We start from the raw sequence: 18316 nt of genomic DNA, 5'->3' as shown, positions 1-18316 counted from the left end.
CTGATGAAGGAAGAACTCTTTTTTTTGATATGACGGATTCCCTATCAATGTGAAAATGGGGGGGGACTATCCTTGTAAAGAGGCCATGGGGCGTGATGAGTGCATGCACATGGGTGCACAACTGCTGCCCCCAGCCAGGCCCAGGGGAGGCCAGGAAGCGTGTGCCACAGAGGCCCGCTCTCCTCGGAAGGGAGAAGAGACCACTGCTGCCCCAACTCAGGGACAGAAGACATCACAGCTATCAGTGAAGAAAAAATAATTTTAAAAAAGGAGAAAAATGTAGAAAAAGGGGGAGGGGGAGCAGATGCTCTGTTCAGACACCACCCCCCAGCCCCCTGCACACCCTGGGGGGACCCCCAGGAGTCCAGCTTTCAGATTCTGGTGATTATTTGCATGGCTGGAGGAGAAAGCCCTGGGCTATCTGCCTCTGCTCTGGAAGGAAGTCCACCTGCAAGTGGCTGGCTGCTCCTAGGACCAAAGTGGACAGAGGGGAAAGGCTGCCCAGGAGGATGCCATCGGTGTACCGATCCGCAAGAGGGAAGACAGGACCAGGCCATGCCAACACGCAAGCACTTGGTCTGGCCTCTGACCCAGAGGGAAAGCCGTCTCCATCACGTCCTGAGGGCCTGGGGAGGGGGCTCGCTCTTTCACTGGGCAGGGGGAGCCACCCGTGGTTCCCTGGGAACTCCACCATCCTATCAGCAAAGATGAGGCTTTCCCGCATGAATGTGCATAATCAAATCAACCAGATGTGTGTGCTGACCTTGTTCTCTATCAGAGCGCTGTCTGGCAGGGCGGCCAGTGGCAGGAAGTCAGGGGTACCTGCATCTTACAGAGAACAACTCATGTCACTCACCAAAGCTGGGGGCTCTTCCTGGGTCTCCCAAGCGCCCCCTGCCCTGAGCCCCCCCTACCCAGCAGGTGCTGAGATGCAGAGGTGCTCAGACTGTAGAGGGGCTGTCATCTGCGAGCAGTGGCGCGAATGCCTGATTAGCTCCCCACTGCCTGTTATAAAGCTGTCTTTACAATGACAGAGAGGTAAAAGTTACAGTTCCCTGCAAGGCTACAAAAACCTATCCCTGTGCTGGGTACGAGACTCCATTTGTCTAGGCAGGCCTGACTGGCTTATTCCATGGAACATAATGGCTTTTGTTACACAGTCACAGGAGTCACGAAAAGGCATTCTATCCGCTCCTCGTTTCCAAGGCCCTACTTACCAACTTCATCCCTGACGCTGGCGAGCTCGACTGACAGCTCTTTTTCTTTCACAAGGGCACTTTCACTCTGAAAAAACAAAACGGATACCGAGAGTCCCCTAGTTTTATGCTGATAAGCACTTTCACATGTTTAATTAATGAATCATATTAAGCAAATATTTATAAGTCTAGTCCTCAAGGAGATAATTTTATCATTACATAAGCATATAAAAAATGTGCAAAGCCAAGTCTGACTCATTCATTTGTATCACATTCAAATTGCAAAGTTTGCAGTATAATATAATAATACCCACAGCCGTGCTTTGCTCTGCATTATCCTCTGGGATAAGATAATAACACTTCTTTGCAAGTCTGTGTCCTACCCACTAATCAGCTGTCACATATTAGTATACATTATTAATAGTATTATTAGTATGAGATTTTTGACCATGGAAGCGTCCATGCCATGTTTCTCTCAGGGGCATGTGCTCGTTTCACCAACTGTACCTTTAAACTTACCATTTTGTCCATACATAGATAGCTATCTCATAGATGCCTAATAAATAATGATATCAGATCATGAAGCGTAACACAAGATGTTTCTATTTATAATATGACTAATGCCATCCTTCAGGTCTCTAAGTCATTTATTCAGCTAGAAGGAACAACAAAGTTCCATCAATAGACGGAACAAGAGGAAAACTCCCAGCTAAGTCATTATTTGGTGCAAAGACTGCCATCTATAATTGAATGGCTGCTAAGTTGTTTTCAAATCAAATGCATTCCGTGATATAAAACAGAGATGGAATTGAAGATATGCTGAATTTGTAGTTTGGGTTCCTGAGTAACCATAAGCATTTCTAGGGTTACTGCTAATTATATTATAATTAGGCAAGATGCACTCTATAATATCCCTTTTTTAGCTTATAATGTATGGAGTGGCTAGAGGGAAGTACCTGAAACTGCTGAGCTCTGTTCCAGTAGCCCTGATTCGTTATATTTTGTTTTTATTGATAAATCTTCAAACACATACATTCCATATATGGTTTACAATCAGTGGCTCACAATATCATCACATAGTTGTGTATATTCATCACCATGATCATTTTTTTAGAACATTTGCATCATTTCAGAAAAAGAAATAAAAAGGAGGGGAAAAGCCTCATACATACCATACCCCTTTCCCCTTCCTCTCATTGACCACTAGTATTTCCATCTACCCAATTTATTTTACCCCCATCATTTATTTATTCTGTATCCATACATTTTTACTCACCTATTCATATGCTGGATAAAGGAGCAACAGACACAAAGTTTTCACGATCCCACAGTCACAAGCCTTGATTCTTGAAGACGATTGTATAACGATACAGCTTTTATAATGTGTGATTGTGAAAACCTTGCATCTGATGCGCCTTTCATCCAGGGTATGGACAGATGAGCAAAAAAAAAAGGATAAAAATTAAATAAATAATGGAGGTGTTGGTAAAGAGTAAAAAACTGGGTAGATTGAAACACTGGTGGTCAACGAGAGGGAGGGGTAAAGGGTATGGGCTGTATGAGTTTTCTTCTTTTCATTTCTTTTTCTGGAGTGATACAAATGTTCTGAAAATGATCATGTTGATGAATACACAACTATATGATGATATTGTGAGGCACTGATTGTATAATATGGTTGGATTGTATGTGTGTGAAGATTTCTCAATAAAGTTTTTTTTTAAAGATGCACTCTATAATTTGCTTCAAAAAGGAGACTCCAAAAATAAAGACTTTCAGAGAAAGTATCTGCTGTTATGTATTCCCCAAGCCCATGAATTTCCAGAGAGGGAATTTTGGCTAAAATGTGCACCCAACAGCACGAACTGCGCCACTTTACTAAGCTTTGCCTCGGATTGCAGCAGCCGGAAGCGCCTGTGCCAAATGCAAAGGAGGTTTCCCACGCTCACTTCCGAGGCTGGTGCACTGAAGCCCTGGCAGGTGACACCTGTACCATGGCGGGCTGAGGCAGGGGCTTCAGGGCGTCACAAGGGCATTTGCTGAGCAACGTCATCGTGTTTACAACACCAAAAATAAAACTCTATTTTCATAATAGATCGAGAGCAATTTTAGCCACAGGTGCCAGCAACTATTAGCTGGTGGGTCTCTGAAGAGTAACGTGGCAGCGGATCCATCCTTTGAGGCTGCCGGACATCCTGCCTCATTCCCGAGGCTATTTCCTTCTGTCCCAGCCTGCAGCATCCCTCCCTTGCCTGAATTTCAGGGCTTGTAATGATGCCTGGAAGGGCTTATTTTCTGAGTCACTAAGCTGTGCTGCCCTGTGCTGGGCTGACCCTGGGCTGTGTGAGGATTCAATGAATAAACACACATGAAGTAGTTAGAACGCTGCCCCGCATCTCACAGACTCTAAGGATCAGCCGTAATAACTGCATTGTTCCCTTTTATTTGCAACTTTCATTTATTTATAAATGTATACATACATAGCCTATGTATAATGAGGCACTTTCCCAAATTAATCGTCTAAATGCATTCGGAATTTCCACACCACCTGGATGTTCTGTTCTTTAAGCACAGCGCTGTCTTCCCTGGCTCCATCCTGAGGTTTGATGAGGTTCAAAGATGGGGAAGCCAAAGGAGGAAGTGTCCCAACCAGACCGACCACAAGGGCATGGTATCGCCAACTAACTTGTTCCCTACAAGTTAAGAAAATTTGGTGTTCCGGAGATTGTTTATTTCAGAATTTACCCAGAAGAGTCTTTAACTAGTGAAAAAAAAACAAAACACAAACCCGTTCCTGCTATCAAGAGTAATGCTGAACACTCATGTCCTCTAACTTCTGGACACAGCCCGAGGATGGAAATACTGGACTCAGCAGTCCAGAAAGAGATTGCTAAAGTGTCACTTCCAGTGTGACAAGATGTGCAAAGACTTAGTCCAGGTCAGGCAATGATCAACTGGAACATAATGAGCTACCCACTCCCCTAGTTTCCAACCCTCTATTCACTGTACAAGCCCCTGGGAAAAGGCCTATGGGATCCATCGCCAGAGCCTAACAACCCCCTCCACCTTCCAAGCCCCACACAAATCAGACCCTGGGAAGAGAGTTTCCTGAAGGTTCTGGGTGAGGCCAGCCCTGGGCCGCGCACAGTGTGGCAGGCATTACTGAGAAGACCTTTGGACTGGGGTCACTGATGAAAAGCTAACACCAATACCTGTGGTCGGGCCTTCTCCACCCGTCTGTTGCTTCAGGGGAAGCAGGAATAAGACTGGGGGTGAACATAGTGGGGGAATAAGAGGAAAGATGAAAAAAGTAGACAGAGATGGATAAAAAGAGGAGGTGGAGAGGGGGTGAGGGTGGGAAATGGAAGTGTGGAAATCCTGTGCCATACGGAAGGCAGAGGCCATGGAAGGAGGTCAAGACACTGGAATGATGATGCTCCCGCCCCACCCTCCTCCCCAACCTCCCTGAAGAACAGGTGTTAAAACCAATGAGTTTCAATCTACAATCGCCAAATGGCTAACCAAGGAAGGCCAACGGTCAAAGATGAGCCACAAACGATGGCTGAAATGTCAAGGCAAAGGGCTGAACTGTTCTGCTTAATCGCTACCTCAGCAGTGACTCTGTCCTTTATCAAACACGACCAGTGTGCCGGGAGGGCTGCTGGGTCAGCCCTCCACCTCATTCATTCCTCCAAATGCTGTAAAGTGGGTTCTGGGCTTTATTTCCCTTCACGATGAGGATATGGGGCCCTTTGGTTAAGTCACCGGCCAGGAAACAGCAAAGGCAGGGACTTTCCCCAGTATCCACACTCTTCTCCAAACTTGAATGTGCCGAGCTGCCCCCACCTCCCAGGCTTACAGAGATTGTACCGGGCCTCGGGTTGGGTCCGGGCACTGATGACCATGAAGCTGTGAGCATCAAACTGGACGGGGGCGGTCAGCTCTTGTCCAGTCTCTTTCAAAGACTGCATTTGTACCTTCTCCACATCTCTGCTTCCCTTCCTTTGTCCTGGGGCCTTGATTCAGCAATTGTACATCCACACCTTACAGCTAGAAAATATTGAGCCCCTACATTGGGCTCTAACTTCTGAGAGGGCAGCTATTTAATTTTCCCTAACAGCTTCTCTCCGGACCCTGTCCGACGCCTCTGAGTGCACTCCTGTTGAGGCTACTGCCAGGGCTCGGCTCTGACTCTCTAGCCACTGCCCTTCTTCCTTAAGTGCTTGTTTTTGAACCGATATCAACTCTTCTAATTTATGAATTCTCTGCATCAAGTGAGGTATTTTTTGCTTCCCACAAGCCAAACCAGAATGACGCAAGGCTGCCCTGCCACAATATGAGTCAACATCAGTGACTCTGCAGGGACGGTGTTTCCTAGGCAAGAGCAAACCTTAAAGGAATCTTCCAGTCCCTACTTCAAATAGGTCAAAACTTGAAAGAGTTATCCCTCCATCCAGTGTGGCTCTACAGAATCCAGCAGCCATTCCGCAAGGCCCTTGGGTTCTGTCACTAAAGAGTAAGCCTGCCCGGAAGACATGCTTTGAAAGGGTCTCATGGCATCATTTCTCTTCATTCCCCAGCAAGTTGGGTGTGGAGTGATGAGATGGTGGGACGGCTGAAACACAAGCAAGGCCTCCTCTCATGGGTTAGGGTTTCCCGAAATGGTGGGTGAGTGCAAAATTCCTAACTGGTGCCAAACATATGAGCTCCTGCTTTCACTCAAATGGGCTAAAAATAGAACTCAGTATTAACCATCTGAGCTGTCCTAGTGATACAGTCCAGAAGTTGCAAAGTCTAAGAAGGCCATTCCTCTAAAATTACTGCTAAATCTAGGGCAGGCTTAACTGGACATGGACACTCTGGAACATTCACCTAAGCCCCAGAAACCGGCAGCTGCATCTCTTTAGCTCCAGCCTTGATCCACCACGTCCCTGTCCTTTGCACTGAGTTCTCGAGTCTCCTCCAGCGCACTGGACCACAGTCCCAGATGGAACCCAAGACGAGCCATTCCATGTGACATCCCACTTCCTCTCCACCTCCAGCCCAAGCACACCATGGCAAGCCTGTTACTGTGGTGCCTACACTGTCTTCAGACCTTTTTCCCTAAGCTCAATAAAGAACCACACAGAGAGTAAAATAAGAGATCTATAGGATTCTGGGATTTGAGACAACATCAAGATCCCTATTAAACTTCCTTTTTAAATAAAAAAATTCAAGTGTAACATACATACATAGTCAATTATAAGAAATTTTTCATTCACGATAGTGTTTTTTACACAGGGCTCTTGAATTCAAGTTAGGTTTAATTCAAGATGGTAGAACTTTGTCTTAATAGGAAAGCATTTTCTTTAAGATTTCAGAATGCACCAGAGTCTTTTTCATTCATTTGTGATCACATTCATTTTCAATATTAATATTACTCAGATTCGCGTGATTCATATATAGCGCTGTGGAAGAATCCCTTGGGATGCGGACTAGCCTTTTGATTTCATTCTTGTTATGGCTTTAAGAGGCAGTACAGATACCCTGTCTTGACCTAATCAATAAGTATGGCTTCTTCCACATATAATTATGCTACAGCTGATGTGCTTTTGTATTATGACCCATTTGCTTTTCTACTTTGAAATGAAATTTAATATAGACTGGTTAAAGGCAAAGTATCTTTCACGTTTAATATTCTTCAATACATCTAGATGTTTCCTTAAGGGAAAAATGAACAGTCATGTCTAATTTTCAAAGGAAGTCAAAATAACTAAACTTAAGGGTTCAGAATTCCAGCCTTCGTCCTCTGCATGGCTTAAGGTTACAAAAAGCTTCTGGCTGACCTAGGAGGCTCTAGTTAAAAAGGGACTATCATTCCAGACTATCAGACATGTATTAGCAAAGAGATGTGGAAGGACAAATAGTAGAAGGAATGCTATTCAAAGAAGTAATGTTGGGATCTCAGATAAGTATGAGAGAAAGGAAATTTAGCTATTATCAGGATTGTGGATCCATTTATGTATCAGTTATAAGTTACTTCACCTCTTTGGAGTCTACCTTGTTCCAGTCACCTTCCTGCACCTATTGCTGTCAGACACCCAGGCATACAGGGAGGAACAAGTAGGTGCCTTCTCCCAACTCCCACCCAAACCAAGAATTTAGAGGAAAGGTAAATAAGATTGGCCTCTGAGATGATAATCAACACAATGAAGGTCAGAGTAGAGAAATGCAAAGTAGCAACCAGAGGGACAGGACAGCATGTAAACCAGCGAGACTGGAAGGCTATCTGAGAACTGACAAATCTACTAACAAGGACCAGAAAGAACATCCCATAGGGAGGGGAGTTGGTCAGCTCAGGAAGCCCAGAGAGGCAGTCGCCAGGGCCGATAAACAATCACACACCCTGTCCCAGGCATTTCCACTGAGATATCAGGCTCTGAAGCCATGAAATTTTTAAGTGACACCATTCCCTGGCTCGGATTCCATTCTCATCAAGGCACCTTGTGATAATCTGGCTTCTTGTGAGGCTGGGCTTCAAAAGACTCTAAAAAGAAATCACTTGTTTATCAGGCTTGTTATTGTTCATTTGCTTGTCAGTTATATTTCTTTTTTATTACAAAAACAAAGTTGGCATTCTAGTTTAGACATCTTTCTCCTGGTGACTCAAGATTCTAAAGAATGATCTCATCTGGAAGGAGAAGGGTCAAGAGTATCAGTACAAGCAGGGCTGAGGGCAGCGACACTGGACCACTCCGAGTCCTTAACTTTCCTGGCTCATACTTTTCCTTACAAAATAGCTGTAGAAGAATCTTTCCACAGACTGCCTCTGCTCAAAACCCAGTGAAAAACCTGGACCAGGCTTTTGCAGACTGGAAAATATTTCCCTGCACTCTCTCTCTGCTTCTCCATGAGATTTCCCCTCTCATCTTTCATCAGTTTGGGCCTGAACACCTTGACTCATGCACTCCTTGCTTGGAATTACACTTCTCCGCTTCAATTTATTTTAAATTCCACCTCGTTCCTCAAAGTGTAATTCATTTCCTATTTTTTCCAAGAAGATCTGCCCATGATTCTTGCACTGATGTCTTTTCTTCTAAACTCTAGAAGCAGGCATGGTCAGCACCACCTCAATTTCATTTACTTACACTCCTGTCTGGTACTAATTGTTCTGCCTTGTATTTTTTCTGGACAAGGTGGAAGTCGTAACCAAATTGAAACAGGCAAATTGCTTAAGGACAGGCTGTGACTTTTAAGAATTCTTTGATAATTCCCATAGTAACTAGACACAGAGTAAACCATTAAGAAATATTGTCAATAAATAGGTTTTTACAAGTTGAAAATATGCAAGCACTATCAGTTTTTTAAACCATTTTTTCATTTAGCAGATTTTTATTCATTTTATACTCTAGATAAGATTCTATAATTTCCCCCAAAAAATTAATGTTAAAGAAACAACTTCAGGTTTATATTTCTCACCCCAACTCTGAAACTGGTCACTTAAAAAAGTAGTTATCCCATTACTTTTCTAGAACATCTTTAGCTGCACTATGGTCAAACTATTGAAAAATGTTTCTCAAAACAGTTAAAGTTTTCTATCTTGTATTTGTATGAAGTTCTCAAGAAATTTTTTTTTCTTTTTTTAAGGATTATTAAACTGGTCTAAAGTAATCAGAAATGTCTTTAGCAATCATTTCTATCAAGTCATTTTCAAACTTTCTTGAATCTAGGGTTGGCAGAGTTGATTAACAGACTTAAGATTTTTATTGTGGGATTTAAAGAAACACTGATTTCTAGAGTTTGAGGTTGGAGTCGAATCCCATTATACTCTCAGTAAGCAATGCCTGACTGGAGAGGCAAGTATCAGATAAACAACTGATTTTGGCATACTATTTGCAAAGTTATCCTAGAAAGCAGGCAACTAATGAAATGATGTCTTCTTAACATTTTTTTAAAAAGCTCCCAAACCTAAACATATATATGTTTGTAATCTATATTTACAAAACCTCCACTGGGAATATTATTCTAAAATACAGCAAAAGCAAGGTCAAGAAATGTAGGTGTGGGGTGGGCCGCGGTGGCTCAGCGGGCAAGAGTGCTTGCCTGCCGTGCCGGAGGACCCCGGTTCGATTCCCAGCCCCAGCCCACGTAAAAAACAAACAAACAAACAAAATATAATAAAACAAGAAAATGTTTAAAAATGTTTCCCTTTCTTCCATCCTTCCTTCCTTCTCTGTCTTTCCTTCCCTTCCTCCCCCTCACTTAAAAAAAAAAAAAAAAAAAAAAAAAAAAAAGAAATGTAGGTGTGAACATTATGAAGAAGTAATAAATGCAGCATAAGTTCTTAAGTTTTCATCAGTAAGAATACTTTGTATCAAGTTTGAAGTTTCAAAGTGAAAACATGTAAAAGTTACTTAAATACCACACACTGTTAAAGAGATGAAACAATGTTTACTTATCTTCCCCAATCTCCAAATGAGAGAATGACCCAAGGAAAATTTTTACTTTCCTGAACTTGGTTGCTTTAAAAGATATTTTCTCAAATAAAAAAGCAAGCATTTTACAGTCTCTGTTCCTAAAAATGTTGTAACTAGGTTTAAGAATATGAAATTTATAATATTGTTGACTATATGGCAAATTCTTTTTATTAATATTATTCTTACAAAGTATCCTTTAGCTTCTGATCACTTTTCTTGAGAAAGGACTTAATCTCTAAATGTTATATTTGGAGAGAATGGAGTACAAATGTTTTGTACTTCTATTTGTTAAGAGTATGTCAGTGTGTATATAAGTAATTTGGTTTGTATTCATGGTAGCGAAGCCAAAGCCATTACCTTGTTACTTCTATTGGGATAAAAAGTACTAAGCGACTTTAAGTTATCACTTTAATCATCCTAGTTGATAGCTATCACTTTAATCATCCTAGTTGATAGCTAACTCTACTTTAGGTCAAAGTTCATAGCAGAACTGATAACCAAGATGTTCCCAGGTGACTGCCTTATAATGAGTTTTATATTAAGCCATGTGCTTCCCTTCACCCGGTCACTCACTATACCTCCAGCCATCTATTGCTGACGACCACATGGGTAGAAAGCAGGCAATTTCAACTTCCTTTCAAATTCCATCTCATACACATTTGAGAAATCCAAATGTGTGTGAAAGTAAAATATATCACAGAGACAAGAGATGCTGCCAAGTACTTCTAGCAGTGAAATTAAAGACAAATTCTAAATTTCTATCCATACAAGCGCACACAGTAGGCAAATGTCAGGAGCAAAGAAATGCTTTGTGCTGAAACTGCCATCCAATTCTCCTTTGCCCCTCTATTTTCAGTTCCCCCGCTGTGACTTTCCCTTCCAGGGAAGGCTCGAAAGACGCCCTTAGACTGCTGGCTCTCTCAGTTTTCACCTGTGTGCTATTTCAGAACGCACAGAGAGGATAACACACTGGTTTGTTCTCTTCTCTGACCTTAAGAATATAAATGACAAGGATGCATGCTGTTTTTAGAAAAATGGTGATAAACTTTCAAAGTTAGCTCTTGACAAAGAGAAACATGTCTCGCTGATCTCAATTCCCCTCTGGAACCTGCTAAGTTCCTCAGGTACATTAAAATGCATTAACATCTTCCAAGGATTTCTTGGCAGTTTGGATCTCAAGATGTTTTAGCAGAGACCTCCTATTTCAGGAAAATGCAACAGTTACATTTAGAGCCTGCAGGGACCCGGAATTATGTAAGGCACTGCAGCGTGTGCGAGACCGAGTGTTTCTGGAACACCAGGCACGACCCAGCACCCGGCAGCGGGGAAGGGGAGTCTCCCCGTTTCCAACAAAGCGCGCACAGGCATGCTGGGGCGCACGAGGGGCAGAGGGGCGGGCTGGCGGCGGCTCCGGCCCCGGCGGAGGAGGAGGGGGAAGGAGGGAGGGAGATGGCAAGTACCGTCTTGTGCAGGCACTGAGGGCAGTGACAAGGCTTGCAGCAGCAGTGGCCCATCCCGCTGGCTGGCTGGAAGGGAGCGCCGCCGTTCAACGCTGCAGCGGCAAATTCCCAGGTGGAGGTAAGCGCGCGGACGACTGGGGCGCGCCGCCGGGAGCTGTCACAACTTCCATGCGGTGCCCCCGGCTACCTTATTTCTCCTAATAACTTCGGCAGTTCTGGAGCCCGAGGCTGGAGAGGAGGAGGCTGCCGGGGAGAGCGCGCTAGGATCCTGCTGCGAGCGGGCGGGGCGGGGAGGGGTTGGGCGGGAGGGAGGGAGGGAAGGAGGGAGGGAGGGTCACTTTGCTGCTGGAAACCTCCGAGCGAGACAAATCGATGGATGGTCGCAGAATCACAGAGCATTTACCGATTCCGTCGCGGAACACGCCAGCCAGCCTGTACTCCCGCTGCTCCCTCTCCCGGGCGGGTCTCTCTGCTCACCGCAGACGCGGGCAAAGGAGGGGGGAGACCCACACAAAAGATGCTCAAGCTGCAAAGGACCCCCCCCCCCTCCCCGAGCTGTGCCCTAAGGCCGGGGCAGGGGGTGGGGGTGGGGGCTGCTCAGGGATGCTGGGCTCTGCTCAAATCCTGGGTTTCTGTTTTTCTGATAAGCAAAAATATTTCTAACTGTGCTTTATGTGGCCAGAGAACAAGACTTTCCTACAGTGCAACAAACCCTTCTCCTGCCAGGTTATTTGTTGCCTGCTGGGACTGCTAATTGCTCATTTTCAAATTCGTGTACCTTGAACAATTTTTTTTTTCTTATTTGATGAGCTCTTTATATTTGAAATACAAATGTAAAATTGCTTGCCTTGCGGGACATACACAGACAATTTAAGTGGCCTGAGGAATTAGAACTGGGGTTTGGGGCAGGTATTTCTCTGACATATATTAGCCTTAAAGGCTAATCAATTTGTTCTTTTGCAAACTGTTAACAAAGGGAAGGGGGCAGGGGGCCAAAGCCAAAGTTTTCTTCAAATGAGACTTCATATTTAGAAATGTATCTACACAATCGCGAAAATAGAAGGCGAAAGTATTTAAAAGTCATGACATCTCAGAAGAGAAATTCTGAAATTTATCACTTGGAGAAACAACAAATTACATTTTTGTCCACTAAATTTGTGTAATATGATGAGCAGATAATAATCGTTAAAACTGAGTGATTTTACCATTTAATCGAGATTTTCCAGACTTTAATCAAATAGCACAGTCTATTTACATTTGCTTTAGGAAAGAAGAACAGCCTGGAAGGTTGAAACAAGTTCAAACCTGTCTTTAAAGCTAAGGCAGATAAATCAGCACCTTTTAGGAAGGCAAATTGGTTGTGCCTGTGGAAATATTAATGCACATACCCTTTGACACAACAGTTCCACTTCCGTCATACAGTAATATATAAATATGGAGGAATGTTTGCATAAGGATATTCGATGCAGTGTCATTTGTAACAGCCAAAATAAAGGGAAATAACCTAGAAATCCAACACCTTTCCACTGTATAGAAAGGTGATACCTTGTTGAGAGAGAAAGCAAACTTTAGCAAAAAAAAGCAAAACCACAACATATACATTTGTAAGTGTTCAGAATAAAGCTGTTGAAAAGATATACACTGTCCTTATATCAGCAACAGGCCTCTGGGGAATAGGAAATCAGGGTGAGGAAGTGAATTTTCCCCTCTTGCCTGGAGGTATTATTTACGTCAGGGAAAAGGCAGGGAGCGTGGCCTGGCTGTGCCAGGAGGAGCAAAGCTGTCTTCCTCTCCAGAGACGGGCCCTCTCCTTGGCAACTACTAGGCAGACCCCTCAGGAGAAGAGAGGCTCAAGGCACTATGAGTTTAATCTGGGCTGAGGACCATTCTTGGGACTTCTGAAACCTTGGGAGAAAAATTTCATGTTGCCAGAAGTGGTGACTTCAGTTCCCCAGGAGGTGTCAAGATAGAACAAAGTCCCCGGGGTGGAACTGGCCAGGGGGCTAAAGCTGCTTTCTTCGGGCGCAGTTGTCTTTTTGCAGATAGTTTGCCTTAGGAAACTGTTTCTTTCTAATTGAGGATTTAGATTACACTGTCCTAGAAAAGTACTGCTTGTTCTTGGGAAATGTGTAGAGTTCCTGCTCAAGATTAGGGGTGAGGCTGCACAGGAGAGATGGAGCCCAGCTTCTCTTGGATACAGAAGGCATTATGGCCCGGACTGGGGGAGGGACAGGCCCTCCTACTCACCCACAGGGTATAATCTCAGTGCAGATAACCCAGGCTTTGAGAAATGGACCAGTGTCCTAGACTTGTGTCTTGTCTTCTTTAAGTGTTGTTATTAAAATTTTAAACATACTCAAACACTCTAAGAAAATAGAGGAATATGAACAAAGGCCCTTTGTACAGCCATTTCCAGTTTCCAGTTATCAAGATTTTGATAGGTTGTTTCACCTCTTCCTTTTTCACTTTTTTTTTCATATACCCATCACCCAGATTCAACAATTATCCAGATTTTCTCCCTGTCTTTTCACAGGCCGCTTTTCTTTTCCTCTTTTTCCCCTTTGTTGAAGAATTTTATAGCAAAGCCCTACAGACTTTAGTATGCATCACTAAAAAAGCATGGGCTTCTGACACGACCGTAATGCTGGTAAAACACTGAACAAAATTGACAGTACTTCTTTGGCATCTAATAACCGGTCGATAACCAAAATTTTCCTGGTTTCTCAGAACCAAACCAACACAAAACTTTATAGTTGTTTTGCTTGAACCATGGGGTACATGAGGTTTTAAGTGTCTCCCGTCTCTTTCCACCCATGCCACTAACTTGTGCAGAAACTGGGTTGGCTGTTCTGTGGGCTACCCCACATTCTGAAGTCCCCTGTTTGCTTTCTTGTCATGTCATTTCATTTGTTCCTACATCCCTGTAAATGAAATTGAGTTCTTGATGCTGGATTAAATTCAGGTCCTTTTTTTTTTTGGCAGCAATACCAGATGCGATGCTGTGGGCATTGTATTGTCTCCCATCAGGAAGTACGCAGGGCCCGGCTGTCCCATTTTTAGTGACACTATTGATCAGGGTGCAAGAGCTTCATTTTCTCCCCTGTACAGCTTTTTATTATAATTTTTTCCTTGGAAGTAAGGGGGAAGGAGGAAACTTTAAAATCATGAATGAAAATATAGTGAATCTGGAAGGCATCTGGGAGCAGCACAGCAATTTTAAGATGAATGCATACCTTGCCTTCAACCCCGTCTGATGTGCTTGAAATGTAATTCTTACTAGTTGAATTCAAGGCTGTTGGAGCTCAGAGGCTGCTCGTCATTTCTTGTGATGCTGCAGGAGCGAGGACTCATCACTGACCACACCGGGATCATAGGGGACATGCTGACACCAGCATGGAAGTAGCAACGGGACAATTAAGATAAGTAGGACGATTCCACTCCTACTTTTAAGAGCATAGAAGAGGATCAAAAAGTGGCTCATTCAAAGGCAGGGCAGGGACACAGTTATTGGCTATATCCTCTGTTGACAAAGGCCCAGACATTTCTGGAGCATCTGTCATTTCTGCACAAGACTTGCTGCCAAGCCCACCCGCTTCCAAGCGTGGTGCAGGACGACATGGATGCACCAACCTCTGGTGAGTGTGCGGAATTGGGTGCTGAGTCAGTAAATTCATGATACAGGCCAGTCCCTATCATGAGCTGAATGCAAAGCTGAGGCAGGATGCGGACATGGAATGATATGCAAGATGTTCTCACCTTGCAGGTGATGGAGATTTTAGGAAAATAAGACCAAGGCATTTCAGAATTAGTTCAGCATGCCAGTTGGGACCCACTCCAGAAGCCAACAGAGAATTCTGGAATCACAGCCTCCACCACATCACACACCATCTGGGGCAGGTAGAGGAGTGTGGTCTGCCATCTATGATGGCCTTGTCTGCAGTTCAGATTAAGACTTTGGCCTCTGGTTTCCAAATTCAGAATTTCTATCTGATGATACCATCGTCCTTAATCAAGGTAGACCAGATGTTTCCTTTGGTTCACTTCCACACAGGACAAGATGAGCTCTGTTGGTACCAGGACCAGTTTCTGGCAATCTTGCCCTATCCATCTGCATGGAAAAAGTACTGGAAATCTTTGCTTGCCTCACAAGGGATCAAAGAATGTCTCCAGGGAACTTGATGGCTGGCTTTGGTAGCATAAACAAATCCAAGGGTTCCACTGCAGTTAATCCCAGGCAAAAAGAAATTCTCTGATTCAAAAATAGGGGCAACATTGGCCAGGAAAGGGCCATAGAAGCCCTTTGGGTTGATGATGAGGTCCTCCCCAACCAAGCCTGCCCAGTTCCCTTGTGTGTGCTTCAAAGTGACATCAAAGTCCTTGACCCAGTATGTGTAGACCTCCGGTTTGTCCAAGCATGGAGTCTACCCAGGAATTTGGGAAGTTACTGCCCTACCACAGGGAAGTCACTGCTCCCAGTGTCACTGAGCCTCTGCAGACTCTGCAGGGGTTCTGATCAGCATCTCCAGGGAGTAGCCAAGGACAGAGGCCTCTTGCAGTTTGTTCACCATGGCCAAGAAGTTTGCTGCAACTCTAGTGGTCTCCAGGATGAGTGTCAGGCTGTCAGCAAGCAGCACAGCAGGAGGTGTGGTGCTTGTCAAGGACCTGGGGTCCAGGGTGGGTGAGGGTACACAGGGCAAGGTTGTGGGCACCAGGAGGTGCTGTGTGAAGGGCACTGGGGCCAGCGCTGGGGCAGCCAGCAGGAGCCACTGGGCCCACAGAAGCAGTGGTACCCAGGCCAGTGTACCCAAACCCAAGGAGGAGCCCACAGGCCATGCCTGGCCCAGCCCAGCCCATTCTGTCTGGTGGTGGCAGCCTGGCAACTTTACTGGCACCATAGGTTGGTGCCCTTTTTTATTCAGTATACCATGAGTTTGTTTGTTTTGCTTTCTCTCACTTTTTTCAGAACATCATTATAAACTCACTTTTTAAAAAATTAAATATACACAATGTGTCTTAATCAACTGCATTCATTATCCCTTTTAAATGCTCAATTTATCCCATTTTTGGCCAATTTATCCCCTTTTGGCTAATTTATCCCCTTTTTGTTGGCCCTTGTGTCCTTTGACACATCCATTAGTCTACCTTACTTGCCTTTTTACCCAATGAAATATCCTAGGCCCATCTTGTGCATTTCTGCTCCCCAGGTGGATTCAGCCATTCCTCCAGGAGCTCTCCTTCCTTCAAGTTGGGGACCATACTTAGATACTGTTCTAGTTTGCTAGCTGCTGGAATGCAACACACCAGAGACGGATTGGCTTTTAATAAAAGGGGATTTATTTTGTTGGTTCTTCAGAGGAAAGGCAGCTAACTTTCCACTAAGGTTCTTTCTTACGTGGAAGGCACAAGATGGTCTCTGTTGGTCTTCTCTCCAGGCCCCTGGGTTCCAACAACTTTCCCCGGGGTGACTTCTTCCTGCATCTCCAAAGGCCTGGGCTGAGCTGCTAGTGCTGAGATGAGGAATGCTGAGCTGCTTAGGCTGGGCTACATTGCGTTCTCTCATTTAAGCACCAGCCAATTAAGTCAAACGTCACTCATTGCAGCAGACACGCCTCCTAGTTGACTGCAGATGTAATTAGCAACAGATGAGGTTCACGTACCATTGGCTTGTGTCCGCAGCAACAAAACTAGGTATGCTCACCTGGACAAGTTGGCAACTGAATCTAACTAACACAGATACCACAACTCAGGTGCTGCCTGTTGCCTTGTGAGGGCCACTTGGTGGGAGTGGGCTTTCCCCTGAAGAAATGATGATCCTTCCCATAAACCCATTGTCCTTGGAGTGAGGAGGAGGCAGCGGTGAGAAGGAAGCAGAGCCTTCTCTTTGGGCCTTCAAAAGGTGGGGCCTGCTTTCCAGGTCGGCAAAAATGCCCCATGAAACTCACTGGCTTCTACAACATGGTAGCAAGACAAGGGTCAGGTAAGGTCGCACCCTCTGACATAAACAAAAAAAATTGTCCAGGGAAAACCGAAATGTTTGGATACCTGAAAAAGAGACCAAACTTCTTGAAAGCAAACAGAAGGGAATTCAAACTAATGTGACTTGGCCTAAAAGACAAACATGATCTCAGAGGTTCATCAAATCTGGGATGTTTGGGTGCCAATATTTAAAAAGATTGGAGATGTTTTTACTTTCTGGTGAACTTTCTTGCATTGGAGTGGGAACAAGTATTAAGGAACGTCATATGAAAGTCTGATGGCCTGTCTCTTCAGAGAAAACCTTATGAACACCCCAGTTTTTGGAGGAATACCAAATAACAGACATGACTGATCTCTACAGATATCAGGCCCTGAGCTTAGAGCTTGTGTTCACCATCTCAAGTCATCCTCACAAAACTAGATGAAACAAGCACCGGTATCCTCTCCATTTTACAGATGAGAAAACTGAGGCTCACAGATGACACAGCTTGGTAGGTATGCATAAAACTAGGAAGTGACAAGTGGGGACTTGAGCTCAGGCCTGCCTCGAAAGCTTAAGTCCTTGGCCACAGTGCTTCACTCCTGCATTTTAGTGCGAAATCTTTTACCTTCCAGTCCAGCATCCATTGTAACTGTGTGCTATAACCTGGATAAGGGATCAGGGCATATAAAAATGAAAAAGGAAATTCAAACATATTTATGGAATTAGTCCACATTCTCATAGCCTGGAGACTCTACTTAAGTGTTTTATTTTTCTAAGTATATTTGCAAACAAATGAATAAACAACTTTAAACAGACATCACAGAAACCATGAGCATAAGTCAAAGTTAAAATATTCAATTTTATTATTTCTGTTTCTTTGTCTTTCTTAAACCTGGAAACAGCACTTCTCTCTGATCCCCCCAATACATTACAGTCTCTTAGTCAGACTCAAGCCATCTGTTCAAACAAGACCCCCAGTTCAGTCCAGTGCTACCTCACCTCCTCCAGTGTCTCTACCTGACCCTCCCGCTAGGAGGGGATTTTCTCCTCTGTGATTTCATGTCATTCTTGATGCTTGCTCTTGCCCCAAACCATCCTGCCTCCCATGATAATAATCATTTATCTCTGTCTTCCCCCAAATATATGGTCCCCTAGCTGTGTGCCTCAGTCATATTCACACCCACCACTCTAGCAATATGCATTTAACAGGTCCCAGCGATCCTTTCCTAGGCAGTGAGCATGGGATCT

At 44.2% G+C, this 18316-nt stretch overlaps 1 protein-coding gene and 1 pseudogene across 4 annotated transcripts in view; both read right to left on the bottom strand.

Moving 5' to 3' along the window:
• MTUS2 (microtubule associated scaffold protein 2) overlaps positions 1-18316 on the bottom strand; it is a 565128-nt gene that overhangs the window by 57997 nt on the left and 488815 nt on the right. For all 4 annotated transcript variants that reach the window (XM_077158944.1, XM_077158945.1, XM_077158947.1 and 1 more), the window contains one exon: positions 1218-1284. In XM_077158944.1, the coding sequence (XP_077015059.1) occupies positions 1218-1284 (67 nt within the window). The remainder of the gene's footprint in view (positions 1-1217; positions 1285-18316) is intronic.
• Positions 14456-16004, bottom strand: LOC143679675 (beta-secretase 2 pseudogene; annotated as a pseudogene).

This window comes from Tamandua tetradactyla, chromosome 4 (assembly GCF_023851605.1).
Source record: "Tamandua tetradactyla isolate mTamTet1 chromosome 4, mTamTet1.pri, whole genome shotgun sequence".
Lineage (NCBI taxonomy): Eukaryota > Metazoa > Chordata > Mammalia > Pilosa > Myrmecophagidae > Tamandua > Tamandua tetradactyla.
This window is presented reverse-complemented; position numbering and strand designations above follow the sequence as displayed.